Here is a 14,094-nt window from a genome sequence, read left to right on the forward strand (position 1 = left end):
ATCTTGTAGTGGTATATCTTTAATCTAGTACTAAGATGTCTAGATCAAAAGAGATTAATCATGTAGTGACTTTTCTAATAGTTTTTCAGAATGGTTGGATCAGTTTCACGCCTTCAGCAGTATAGTATTGTGCCAGTTTTTTCATAGCTTCTCCAGTAGATTGTTTCTTGCCAGTCTGATGGGTGAAAGGTGGAAACTCAGTGTTGTTTTCATTTACATTTCCATAGTAGTGATTTGGAGCATTTTTTAAATGGATGCTGCCTTTTTATAGTGCTTTTGACAATTTGTTCTTAACCATTGACCACTTATCTTATAGGGAATGGTTCTTGGTATTATTTTTTTTTCCCCGATTCCTTGTACATCTTGGATATCAGACATATCAGAAAAAGTTTTTCTTCATCTGCAAATTAAGGAAATATTTCCTTGAAGAAGTTTCCTTATAAACTGTTGTGGCACTATAGAAATGTGAATTGCTGCTATTTAATTTTTTAAATAGCATGTTCTAGCCTAGGAAGGCCTTCAGTCTGCTCTGCCTCCCAGACTTGTTCCCCAGCCAGTTATAAAACACTTGGGCTCCCAGCACTCTGAACCTTCTCACTCTGTTGAGTGTAAAGGGATACCAAAAGTGGGAAGAATGGGAAACCACAGGACCTGGCAAGGAGGGTAAATTTTTTCTCAGATGTTAATATAGATTAGAATCATAGGATTTAAGTGCTAGAAGGAGCCTTAATTATACTCTAGATTACCCTCACCCTGGCTTTATAAGTGAAGAAATCGAGGCTCGGAAAAGAAGGGAAGTGACTTTGGCCCAAGGCCATAGAGGTCATACTGTAAGTATCAGCCTGGATTTGAACCTAGGAACACTCTAAATCTAATGCTCTTGACACTCTGCCATATAACCAGCCAAGCACACTCCTTAATTTAGTGTTTACCTTTGTGCTCCAAAACTTTTAAAAGGTACTGTTGACATCAGGGGCAGGGAGAAGTTCACTTGGAAAATCCTGGGGTCAGAGAGATGTAACACCTGTGTTTTGGTCTACAGCAGCTACCCTGGCCTAGTCATTGTAACAGTAGCTCACAGCTATATAACCAAGCAAAAAAGACTTGCAGTTGTTAATTTGAGAGTAATGAGAGTAAGCTAGGTGGTGTTAAATGGATAAATAAGGGGCTTGGAGTCAGGAAGATCTGGGTTCAAATTCTGTCTCTGATTCTTAAAACAACTGTGACTTCGGGGAGGGGTAATTCACTTAACCTCTGCCCCTCAGTTTCCTTGTCTGCAAAATGAAAATGGCCTTTGAGTTCCTTCCAGCTTTGAATCTCTGATCCTATATTAAGGTTTACAAAGCACTTTCCTCGTAATGATCTTGTTAGGTAGTCCATGTAAGTAATGTCATTCCTAGGTGTGGTTTTTTTCCCCTTGCTAGTGAGGAAAATAATCAGAGGGGTCCAGTTGCTCAGAATCACAGATACTTGAATATTCAACGATTAACACCCAAACCCAGATCTTTGACCCCAGTCTAAGTGCTCTTTCCACTACACTTCAGTAATCACACCAAGTTATTAGGAGCTACCAGGGGTTGGGGCAGTGCCAGCCTGGTTGGCGAGGGTGAAAATTACTGTATACCTGGGGGTGGGGAGAGATGGACAGATAGACCAGTGGTAGTTCCAGGCTTGATTTGTAGACTACCTTTGTGGGGTGTCTCTAAAGGCAGCAGTGTCTTCTCTGGGGGCTGGTGTCAGGAATGTGGTGGTAAAGAGCTGGGTGGGGACACTTTCTGCCCATTAAAAGAACATTGGTCAGACCAAAGGGGTAGAACATTCCCTTCGTAGTCAGCTCAGTGAGTTCTCCCCTCTCAGGGTCTGGGAGATGTCATCTTCCCCAGCTGGTAAGCTAGTTGATAGGCAAGCAGAAGAGGGTGGGAGGTGAGTGGGAGAAAAAACCTCATGGTATTGTGTCTCAAAAGGCTTGCTGGCTTCAAGGTCATTGATCTCTGTGGCTATGCTTGGAACTTCGTGGCTAGAGACCTGGTAGGAGGGAGTGGCTTGGTGGCAGAATTTGCTTCCTCTTTAAAATCTCAGAAGGTTCCCTCCTTATGACCTATAATAGAGTCTTAGAATGTTACCACCTGAGCTACCTCAGATACCATATAGTACGACCCTCCTGATTTTATAGGAGGAGGAAGCTGAGGCTCAGCCAGGTAGTGACAGAACTGGACCCCGACCCAGGCCTTGATTCTCATTATGCCATACTACTACCTACATATTTACATATCTTGGCTCATTCATTCCTCACCACCACTTTCCATGTTTATTCTTTGGCAAGGCAAGGGTCTCCTATGTGGTTGGGGGAAGACTGCTCCTCAGTAATAATCTCTGAACCTCAAGGATAGTGATGTGGGCCTTATATTACCAGGCTTGGGAGACGCCCAGACTGGCTTCAGGTTTAATTGAATTCTTTGAAGCCCATTCTGCTTTTTCTGGGTACACTGTATCATTTTCCCATCCCTAGCTTCTATGCCTTTCCCTGACACCCCTGTTCTTACACTCCCTTACCTATGGCATCATTGGATTTAAATTGGGAGGGAACTCTAGGTCATCTTATTTACAGTAGAAGTTGAGTGACTTGGCCTATATTCATAGTAGATAGAGATAATAAAGCCAAAGAGCTAAAAATTAGGAGAATCCTTAGTGGAAGTTATGTTGGGTCTCTTAGTCCCAGATCAGTCCTGTCTCTAGGTTGCCTGTCCTTTTGGTATCCCTGTGAATCTTTCTATTCTCTAAGCTAGCATCTCTTCCCACAGTGCTTTTGGATCTGATGTAGGCAAGTGTAGATTTGGCCTGATAACCCTCAAATCTCAAGACCTTTATGCCCAAGGAAGGAGTTAGAGACCTGGGTTTAACTTTTTGATTCAGTGGCACCCTACCTAGTACACAATGCCTAGTACGTGGGTGGGTGTTTAGTAAATGTTTCAGAGATGGATGTGTGTTCATCAACTTGGGTCATGAGAAAGCTCACAAAAAAGTGGAATTTGACCTAGCCTCAGCCCCATCACCTTGGACCCAGAGACTGAGAAAATTGAGGCAGAAAGTTAAAGGGCCAGAGTCTGAATTCCTGAGCTTGAGTTTTCCCACCTGCCTCATGTTAGAGGGAATTGGTACAGGGATTATAGGATCATAGGCTTTAGAAAGCTACAAGGAGTCCTTAGTGATCATCTGAGGCTTATTTCTTCTCTTGGGTGGAGAGTTGAGGCCACTGAGAAAGAATCTCAGTTGAGAATTCATTCTCTAAGACAGAGTTTGCCTTCCTTTCTCTGCTTTAAAATTTTTCCAATCCCTGCTTTTAAAGCCTGAGCAGAACAAGAGGATTGAGGAGAAGCTGTTTTCCATTGAGTGTGGATCACACCTGAGTCTTTATTTGTTCATCATCTTCTACCTACCCCCAGCATTTTGGCTTTACTGATCTTGGGGAGGTTCAGATTTGGGGTCTATTTGTGCAATGGAGGGAGAAGGGGGATAGGAAGTAGGGACTCATTTGGGAGAGGGCAGGACTGTGCTCTTTCTCTTGCCTGCCTCTGGTTCACGCAATGTCTTTTTCATGTTATCCCTACAGAGCACTCAGCTCCGGCCAAAGTGGTGAGGGCAGCCAACCCCAAACCTCGAAAAGGTAGCAAGGTATGTTGATGGTATCAATTGGAGGTGCTTCCCAGGGGCAGTCTTCCTTTCACCTGCGGCCCTGTGAGATTGGGTTTTTCAGCCAGGAGCCCTTTCCATCTGTGGTACCAGCTGTCATCTCCCCCTCAGGCTCTGCCTAAACAGCAGCTGTGCAGTGTTAGGGAGGAGGGGGGAGATGATCCTGAGTCTGTCCATCCTCATCTCATTCCTCAGTCCCCACTGCTTTGATGGCCAATGTTAAGCTGGGGGGAGGGGGACAGTGTTTAAGACTATCCTAAATAAGGAACTGAGAGATGAGGGGAGGAGAGGCGATAAGGGCACATCACAGTTAAGAGAATGACCTAATTTTGTATTCCAGGTTAGTGATTTTGGAGATGCTACCAACTGGCCCACACCTGGGGAGATAGCCCACAAGAGTGTTCAGGTAAGAGGCTGGGGACAGTTGAACTCATCTTGTATATACCTTCCTCCACCAACTCAGTTTCTTAGCCTTTGACTTCAAGAAGCTAGAGTCCATAAGAAAGATAGGGGTGTGGTAAGAACTGGGTGGTATAAAAGTGAAGTTGTGCTGGAGGGCTACAATACCTACTTCCATGATCTGGACTAAGCATGTTCCTCAGTCTCTAGCCAGAATGGTTTCGGGGACCTGAATTCCAGGTCAGGAGGGGCCAAGAATAGCTTCCCCATAGACTGTGGGCCTTAGATTGCCTTGTTAGGCCTTTGCTGTTCACCAGTTTCTTTATTCTATTCTGCTATTCTGGGACTGCAGGCTGGATAATCTCCCTGGCCAGGCCTCTAGGCTATGACTGCCAATGTGCTCGAGTCTCTCCCTCAAAAGCTGTTTGTGGGTGGGTAATGTGACCCTGGGTCTGGCTTTTCCCCAGCTTTCTCACAGAGGGGAGATCCTTAGTCCCTTCAGGCCCTAACTTGCCCAGGGCTCTACCTCTCAGATTAAGTAACCAACAGACCTGTGTATAGAGTAGTAATAATAACAAGGTAACAGTGATAACTCAATTCTGTAATGCTTCAAGATTCTCAAAGTATTTCAGGAAGTCTGTGAGGTAGACAAGGCAGTTATCCCTATTTTTACAGATGTGGAAGCTGAGGAACCAGGAGGTTTACCAAGGAACACTGGTCTTCTGACTAATTTAACCAGAAATTATTATCTCCCATTTTAAAAGTCATAATAGTAATAGTTAGAAATTTTATAGTGCTTTAGGGTTTGCAAAGCACGTATAATCTCATGTGATCTGCAGAGTAGTCCTGTGAGGGAGGTGCTATTAACCCCTTTTACAGATAAATTGAGAGATGTTAAGTGACTTGGCTGGGGTCACACAGCCAGCTGATGTCTGAGGAAGGATTGGAGCCCCAGGTCCAGCACCATATACTGTACCCCAGCTAGCTTTAGAAGAAACTCTCAGAGTTTAAGGTCTCTTAAAGTACTCAGTATTTCCCCTTCAGCACACTCCACTCTGTGGGGTGCTATTTAGGGAAACATGGTAGGTCAGGGAGGTTGCCTCTGCCCCTGACTGATTTACTCTCTCATCTACCGGATCATTTGTGAAGAGCCCCTTATTTCTCTTCCAGCCCCAGCCCCATAAGCCAGGTCCACTTCGCAAACCACCCCTGAAGAAGGACATGAAGGAACAGGAAAAAGGAGATGGCAGTGACAATAAGGAAAGTCCAAAGGCCAAGTCAGATGAATCTGGAGAAGAAAAGAATGGGGATGATGATAGCCAGAAAGCTGGACAGAAGAAGAAAGGTAAGGGGCCTGACTCCTGGGAAAGAGCAGACCTATGAGTTGGGCGTTCTATCTGTGGGAGGTGTTGGTCTTGAAGGGGCTGGGAAGAGGTGTCACTGAAGAGCCCCCCTCTCCCCTAACGGTGTTTCACGTGCTCACGATGTCCCCCAGGGAGCAAACACAAGTGGGTTCCATTGCAAATAGACATGAAGTCAGATGTGGCCCGGGACAAAACTGCTTTACGTACCAACCGGCAGAATGAGCAGCTTCGCCATCCGTCTGCCAGCCGTGGTGAGGTCAAAGGTACCTAAGAGTGGTGCTGGGTGGGGAGGACCTCTTGGTGATGGGCTGGAGAGTGGGAAGCTTTCAGGGGTAGATAGGAAACTGGGGAAGAAAGGAGCTATCCCCCAGGTGGATGAACCCCACCCCTCCCCCTTCTCTCCAGGACTGAGCCAAGGCCCCCCCTCTTCCCCGGGGTGGCATCCGGACAACAAACAGGAAAGGGCCTGGCCCGACCATGATGAGACGTCAAGCGTGAAGAGTGAGGGGGGAGCCATTCGGGGCACGTTCCGGGGCCGAGGCCGGGGGCGAGGCAGAGGCCGGGGCCGAGGCCGGGGCAACACTCGATGTACGTGAGAGCTGAGAATGGGATGAGGGCAGTAGGACTGAGTGCATAGGCTGTGGGTAGGGAGTGTTGAACCAATCCCCTTTCTTCCCCTAGCCAAACTGAGGTCATCAATTCTGGATTCCTCTTGTGACCTTCATATGGACTTAGACCTGGGAGGGTCCTTAAAATGCACGATATTAGAACTGAAAGGGGTCTTCAATTATTAGAGCTTAGTGTCCAGAACAACTCCAGAGAGGTTGTGATTTGCCTAAGGTAGTAGCAGGGCCAAGTCTGGAATCCAGGTCTTGGGACTTCCAAAATGGTGGTCTTTTACTTTTCCATGTTTTCATCTTTGTCATCCATCTTGGCAGAACACTGACCCCAGCTTGATTTTGTTCCCTCAGCAGCACCTGTCTGTTCTTCCCAGGAAAGTTCCTGTCCTCTCATGGCATGATAACATCCTTCTCCTCTTTTCTCCCATTCCACAGCCCACTTTGATTACCAGTATGGCTACCGAAAGTATGACTGCTCTGATGGCTCTCGCACCCCCAAGTACCAAAGTAACATCACCTATTACTTTGACAACGTGAGCAGCAATGATCTGTATAATGTGGACCAGGAGCTGCTGAAAGACTACATTAAGCGACAGATGTGAGTTGGGGTTGATGAGGGAGCAGGGAGAATGATTGTGCTCTGGGGATGGTGGCAGGAGTTCAAAGGTCTAAGGAGGTTAGGTTTCTGGTGGACCAATAAGATGGTGTAGATGGTGTGTGGTAGTGGAGTGCATTCTGTATCTGGGGTCATAAGACCTGAATTCAAATATGGGTTCTTCTGCTTGTTCCTTGTGTGACCCAGGACAAGTCACCATATCTCAGTGTCAGTTTTCCTATGTACATATGAAGAAGTTGAAACAGATCTCAAAAATTTCTTCTAGCTCTAAACCTGTGATTCTGTATTTTATTCTGCCCCCCTTTACCTTGTCAGGCCATGTCTATTTAAGTCAGCAACATGGAGCGTCTACTTTGTACCCAGCTCTGTGCTAGGCACCGAGAAGGGGGAGGGAGGGTACCAGTTATGAAGGTACTCTTTGCTTTCAGAGCATAAGAGTCTTCTTGGGGAGACAAGGGTAATATGTCCAAAGGTTATGTAACAGCACAAAAGTGTACTATTAATAATAACTAGCATTGAGGGTTTATAAAACAGTTTACATGGATTGTCATATATTTGATCCTCACAACAATCCTATGCAGTAGGCACTATTGTCATTTGAGGCTGAGCAAGGTTAAATAGCTTGCTTAGGGTCATACGGTTAGTGAATGTGCTAGGCAAGATTAGCACTCTTATCCACTACACCTCCTAGCTCTCTCATTGCACATCTGTAGGTTAGTGTAGGATCATAGATAGAGAGCTGGGGAAACTGAGGCACAGGGATCAGGTGACTTGCATAAGGCCACTCAACTAGTATCTGAGATGGGATTTGAGCTTAACATTTTCTTATTATTTCAAGAGTAGTATGCCATACTGGTAAAGTGCATCACATCTCTACGACACCGTACTGTTGCTCATTTTATTGGGTGCGCGCGCTCGCTCTCTCTCTCTCTCTCTCTCTCTCTCTCTCTGTCTCTATCTTTTTTCCCCTTTTTTTATGGGAGGGTTCCATTCCTGGGGTACAAGGCCTTTTTAGGAAGTGAAAGATTTAAATGCAGGAAAAGTCTATTGAAGCACTATGAGAAGGAAAATTTCAGTACATGTTAGTGATATGGAGAGTTGTGTGCAGAAAAATCACTGTGGGGTCCTTTGCCTAAAACTCCCATCTTACCTACTTCTCCTTCTTCCTTCCTTCGTGAGTAGCGAATACTACTTCAGTGTGGATAATTTGGAGCGAGACTTCTTCCTGCGGCGTAAAATGGACAATGATGGTTTCCTTCCTATCACCCTCATTGCCTCCTTCCACAGAGTGAAAGCCCTCACCACTGAAGTGGGCCTCATCATCCAGGTGCCAGGGAGTAGGGGAATGGATAAAACAGAGTTGAGGACCTGGAGGGAGGAGGGATCCTGGCCTTGGGGGTAGAGAGCCCGCCTCCGTTTGCATTGGTGATTGCCTCAGAAACGTGCCCATTTTCTAGAATTCTGGTGGGGTCTAACCAGCTGTAGTGGGAGTTTTGTCACTATTACCCACATTCCTCCCTTAGGCCCTGAAGGATAGCAAGGTGGTTGAGATTGTAGAACAGAAAATCCGGAGGAAGGAGCAGCCTGAGAAGTGGCCCCTACCAGGACCCACAATGACAGATTATTCCCAGACTGACTTCTCTCAGCTCATCAACTGCCCAGAGTTTGTGCCCCGACAGAGTTTCCAGAAGGAGACAGGTTGGTGGGGGGGAGGTTGGAGAGGCGGGAAGCAGAGCTGGGGAGACCACCTATGGGAAGGTGTTACATAGTACCTGAGAGGGAGGACTGAAGGGCTTAGGCAGCAGTTCATAAATGTTCTTCATGGTTCCCTTGGAAAGAGGAATGGGAGCAGTTCAAGATTTAGGCCTGAGTATATTCTAATGCCAGCACTCCCTCCAGAATCAGCACCAGGTTCTCCCCGATCAGCCACTCCTGTGCCAACTAAGACAGAGGAGGTCAGCAACCTAAAGACGCTACCCAAGGGCCTCTCAGCCAGCCTGCCTGACCTAGATTCAGAGAATTGGATAGAGGTGAAGAAGAGACCTCGGCCCTCTCCAGCAAGACCCAAGGTTGGTATTGACTCCTTCAGCAGCAGTGTGGGTGGGGAATTGGACAGGTTGTAAAGACCTTTGTTCTTTTTGCTTTGCCATATCCACTCATCAGGAAAGTTTCTGTAATCAGATGTTTGTCCTACAGAAGGTTGGAGGGCCTTGAGGCCAGTGTGTTCTAACCCTTGCTTGCCCCGTCCATCCTCATTTACTCCCTGCTTCCTTTCCTCCTAGTGTCTTAGTCCTAACCTGTCTCACTCCAGCTTGGGATGACCCTGATGTGCCAGCGCATACACACAGATATCCAGGTGTGTCAGAACAGGGAGGCTCCGAAGTCCCAGTGTTGGAGGTGGAACCACATTCCAGAAATCCTACACCCTCAAGGGTTCCTTGAGGACCCAGACCTTCTTAGATGGTTGCAGGCCCTCCTTTGGTTTCTTGCCATAGCCCTTGATTTAATAGTCCTCAGTCACTTCTTCTCAAATTTAAACCCCCACAGGGCTTCAGTTGAAACCACTGTCCTCTTGCTTTCTCATCAGAAAACAGAACCATCCTCTATTAAAAGCCCTTCTAATATACGTGAAGGGAAGTTGTTTCATCACCTTTGAAAAGGGGTCAAGAAGATTTGTTTCAGTCTCCATTTTGCCCTTACCTAAATCATTTTGTGGCTTTGGGCAAAATGACTTCTCAGTTCCTCCTCTATAAAATGAGAGGGTTGTATTTATTTTTAATTTTTTTGTTATTTGTTTTTCTGAACTTAACAAATATTTACAAACAGTATCATTTCTATATACAAAGAAGAACAACAGAAAAAGAGGATTGCCTATGAAACCACCAGTCTCGACATACAGCTTGCATTTCTTTTCAAAGTTATTTAATAAATTGAATACATTCATTTCAGATCTGTCCTGCTTGTCTGTGCCTTCCTCCAAACCCCCTTCTGTTCTTTTTTCTGCATTAAAAAAAATGCAGTGACCCTCTTTCCTCTTTTTTTATCACTATTGTTAGTCCTCTCTTCTCATCCCATATCCCACCATCCCTCCTCTTCTCCCTCTCACCCCTACCCCCACTCCCACCCCCAAAACACTTTATAAGAAATAAGCAGAATTAAGCAAAACATCCACACATTGTCCATGTCTGAAAAGATGTGTCTTAGCCTGTACCTCCAGTGCCCTGTGTCTGTGTTGTGCAGTGTCTTTACCACCCACCCCTAGCAAAGGTGAAGGTACCAGTTGCATTTTCTTATCTGTTATTCTTTCAGCCATTAAAAGTACATAGCCTTCAGTTGTGCTTTTTCCCCCCTCTCTTTTTATTTGTTGTTTTATTAAAATCTCATATATACTCTTTTCCCAGTTGTGCTTTTTTCCACTGTTATCAGTTCTTATAAGTCTTCTCATGTTTCTCTGTATTCTTCACATTTCTTATTTCTTATGGCAAAGTAATATTCCATTACATTTGTGTACCATAATTGTTTAGCCCTTCTCTAGTCATTGGACTTCAACTCTGTTTCTGGTTTTTTGCAAGCACCTGTGCATGTGTGTGCTTGGGCATGCACGTGCATGGGCACACACACTTTTATGAGTTATTTTGATGTGTATGCAACCTTTCTGTCTTTGACCTTCTTAGGGTTACCTAGCAGGATATCTGGATCAGAGGGTATAAGCATAGTCACATTTTGTAGTAGAATTCTAGATGGCTTTCCACATTGGTTAGACCAACCCCACAGTTCATCAGCAGTGCATTTAGAGTTTTGTCTTTTTGTGGTGCCTCCAGCACTGCCTGTTTTCTTTTCATCTTCTTGGATGTACTGGTTTTTAAATCAGAAATTCTGAATTAGTTCTGAAATGGATTCAGCTACCTCTTCTGGAGACTTTATCTTGTGGCCTGTCTGCTCTCCACTCATGAGGTTTTCACATTTCTGGAGGCCAGAAAAAGATTCCAGGAATCCCAGTGAGGTGTCTTTTAAAATAACTGTGACCCTACGACTGACAATTTGGATCAGACTGGCTCATTTACGCTTTCACCATAGTGATTTATCCATAGCCACAGTAGTTTGCAGTTACTATTACCCCTTCAGTAGCATAAGGTAGCATAAGGAAATTGGAGCCAGATATCCCAAATGATCCCAGAAATTTGGTGCAGTTCTAAGGGTTCAGACTAAAGACACAAGGTGTCTTCTACAAGCAAAAGAGTGAAAAAAGGAAATGGAATTAGAGCTTGTATAGTCACGAAGGGCATGGACGAAGCAGACATGTTTAATATTTGTACTATACGAACATTTTTTTTTCAATTTTTTTTAGTTTTTAACATTCACTTCCACAAGATTTTAAGTTCCAAATTTTCTCCCCATGTCACCCCTCCCCCACCCCAAGATGGCATGCATTCTGAATACCCCTTCCCCTAATCTGCCCTCCCTTCTATCTCCCCTCCTCCTCTTATCCCCTTCCCCTTCTATTTTCCTGTAGGACAGGGTAGATTTCCATACCTCATTACCTGTATTTCTTGTTTCCCTATATAAGCATTTATTAAGGTGCCTACTGTGTGCTGGCACTAATCTAGGCATTGGAGATACAAAAACAAAAGTGACGTTACTTGCTTTTAAGGTAGTTACCGTTCAGACAGATAACATGTACATATATAGATATGCATTTATATAGACATCGTGTATATACGGATACACAAAATGAATGTTAGGTAGTATGGGGAATGCAAGGGTACTGATAGCTGGGAGGATAAAGAAAGGCCTGATAGAGAAGGTGGTGTTTGGGCTGAGTCTTGAAAGAGACTATTCTGGGAGGTGGAGGTGAGGAAGGGGGTGCATTCTAGGCATGAGGGACATCCAGTGCAAAGGCTGTCATTGGGGAACAACAGAAATGCCAATTTTACTGGACTGGGGGTCCATGAAGAGTAATGTATAGTAAGGGCAGAAAGGTGGTTTGAGGGCCCAATTGTAAAGGGTTTTTCATTTGCCAAACAAAGGAGTTCATATTTTCATCCTAGACACAGTAGAGAACTACTTTGTAAGTAGAGAAGTGACAGACCTATTCTTTAGAAAAGTCACTGATGATCATTTAGTGGATAGATTGGATTGTTGAGACATCTAGGGGAGGAGATTAGAAGACTGTTGTTATAGTCTAGTTGAGAAGTGATAAGGGCCTGGAACTAGGATGGTTGCTATGTGAGAGGATGCTCTTTAACTCGAGAAAGAACCGAGTTTAGTATAAAGGAGAGGCATTAATACCAAGAGAGCTGATACTGAGCCTCTGATATATACTGGCTGCGTAGCCTGGATGTGTCATTGAACCTCTCTTGGTCAGTGGTCTCCGAAGTAGGGGCTGTGGCATCACTCTCAAAGAGTATGTGCAATCTGAGAGTGGTTAGATAGATCACATCCCATTGTCCCTGTGGTAGACATTTGTGAGGCTTCTCTGACAGCCGTATCTACCCTTATTCCTCAGTACTGCCCAGCTAACCTCTTCCCCATTAGGGAAGTTATAACCTAATCTCTTATCTGGACACCCTCAGCAACAACTGAGCTGGTGCCACTGGGGAAGTTGACCACCTTTCCCCGCACATCATCTCACCACAGTGGCAGGAACCCCTCAGAGGGCAGGCTTTGCACTCTGGACCATTAATAGGTAAGAGCCTCACTGTTCTATCCTTTTCCTCCTTTTCAATATGGGTGGAAATATCAGATGAATTTCAGTCTCAGAAACCCAGACCTCTCAACACTTTCTCCCTCCAAACTTTCCCCTCTTCTAATTCTCTTTTTGCTTTCAAGGGCACCACCATCTTTCCAGCCAGCCAGCGTGGTACTCTTCTCTTCAGTTCTTCATTCTCCCTCACGCTACATATCAGTTGCCGCATCTTGTCATTTTCTACCTTCTACCACAGGTCCTCCATTTCTTTCCTTCTCTTAGATAACTACATCTTAATTCAGAGCCACGTTTTCTCTTGGGCTGTTGCAGTAGCTTCCTACTTGGACTCCGAGTCTTAGATCTCTCATGTCCATCTTCCATATAGTGACCCTAGAAAATTCCAATGGCTTGTTGACTCTAAGATCAAATGTTATTTCATCTTTATCAAACTTGTGAAATTTCTATTTTTTTTAATATTTTGTAACATCAATATAGTAGCATGTATCTATAGTTTATAGTTAAAAGATTATAGATGCGTGCTCAAAAGGTTTTACTTAGGATTCATGATCAGAACACTTTGGATGCTGCTGCTCTTTGTCATTCTAAGACCCCATTTCGATAAGGTACCTGATCTGCCTTGGTAAAGGGAGTTTCCTCACCAGGGAGTTCCTTATACCAATTAATCAGCCTCTCTCCCTGTAATGGAATTTTTTACTTCAAAGTATGGAAAAGCCTAAGCATACAGATAGAGTTTTAGCCCTTTCTGTAGTGAGCGGTTGGCGAATACTTGCAGAGTGCTCAACTGTATGCTAGAAGTGGCAAGGGGGAAAGAATATCGGATCAGACACCATCCAAGATAATGGAATGTATGAAAGTAGTATAGCCAACCTCTCTCCCACAACCACTTAATAGTAATCTAGAAACACCAGCTTTATGTGTTTGGAAAGTCCAAGAAAAAGGCCACAGTCATTTTTCCAGCCCAAGTTGGCATAATAGAGGTCTGCTAATAGGCTGTAATGCAGAGCATTCCAGCACAAGGTCTGTACGAGAGCCTTTTCATGGCTGTGCATCCAGGCAGGAAGAGGTGTCAGAGTTGGCACAGGGGCCTGACCCTATACAGGCACCAGAAATGCATGCTTCTCACTACCCAGTGTGCTGAGTCACAGATCCAGTGCAGACTGAGGAGAGGGGACTTAAAGTGGTGGTCCAGAGCAAGAAAGTATTATGGATCCTAGGCTGTACTCAGCAGGTTTCAAGTATAGAAAGTAAATAGCTGTGTGACTTCAACCAGGAGCAGAGCAAGGTCTCAGTTTAACCCAGCCTAGTTCTGAAGCCTGCACCACAGTAACCAGGGTACGAATCTCATATGAAAGGGGAACCTGAAGTTCTGTCACTAAACTTATAGGGCTTCCCAACTGGATAATAAGTGGGCATGTCCAGCAACCTCTACCATAACTCCCAACTATGGACAAGCCCATATGTCTGTTCACCAGCTCAGACCCAAATCAACGTAAGTCATTTTTGTAGAGATTAGACCCTGAACAGCACCAGACTTCCCTCTGGATCAGACTACTTTGGGAACCCTGAAAGCTTGCAGGTTCCCAGCTCGTTCTTGCGTTCCTAGAATAAAGAAGGCAGCAGCAGAATCAACCCAAACATTCCTTCCAGAAGTATACAGAACCTATCCCTAACGTAAAGCCTGGCATCGAATAGAAGGAA

At 44.9% G+C, this 14,094-nt stretch overlaps 1 protein-coding gene across 5 annotated transcripts in view; it reads left to right on the top strand.

The window, feature by feature from the left end:
- The window catches only part of LARP1 (La ribonucleoprotein 1, translational regulator), a 59,123-nt gene that overhangs the window by 30,351 nt on the left and 14,678 nt on the right, over positions 1-14,094 (top strand). The window contains exons 1-10 of one of the 5 annotated variants that reach the window (XM_078150530.1): positions 2,180-2,198; positions 3,611-3,672; positions 4,031-4,096; positions 5,260-5,434; positions 5,585-5,716; positions 5,859-6,041; positions 6,509-6,671; positions 7,872-8,016; positions 8,213-8,387; positions 8,589-8,758. In XM_078150530.1, the coding sequence (XP_078006656.1) occupies positions 5,311-5,434; positions 5,585-5,716; positions 5,859-6,041; positions 6,509-6,671; positions 7,872-8,016; positions 8,213-8,387; positions 8,589-8,758 (1,092 nt within the window). In that variant the 5' untranslated portion in view covers positions 2,180-2,198; positions 3,611-3,672; positions 4,031-4,096; positions 5,260-5,310. Of the gene's footprint in view, positions 1-2,179; positions 2,199-3,610; positions 3,673-4,030; positions 4,097-5,259; positions 5,435-5,584; positions 5,717-5,858; positions 6,042-6,508; positions 6,672-7,871; positions 8,017-8,212; positions 8,388-8,588; positions 8,759-14,094 lie in introns of those variants that run through there. The other 4 variants (XM_020974598.2, XM_020974599.2, XM_020974600.2 and 1 more) reach the window with 4 other exon arrangements.

This window comes from Phascolarctos cinereus, unplaced genomic scaffold (assembly GCF_003287225.1).
Source record: "Phascolarctos cinereus isolate Bilbo 61053 unplaced genomic scaffold, phaCin_HiC Scaffold_2;HRSCAF=192, whole genome shotgun sequence".
Classification (NCBI taxonomy): Eukaryota; Metazoa; Chordata; class Mammalia; order Diprotodontia; family Phascolarctidae; genus Phascolarctos; species Phascolarctos cinereus.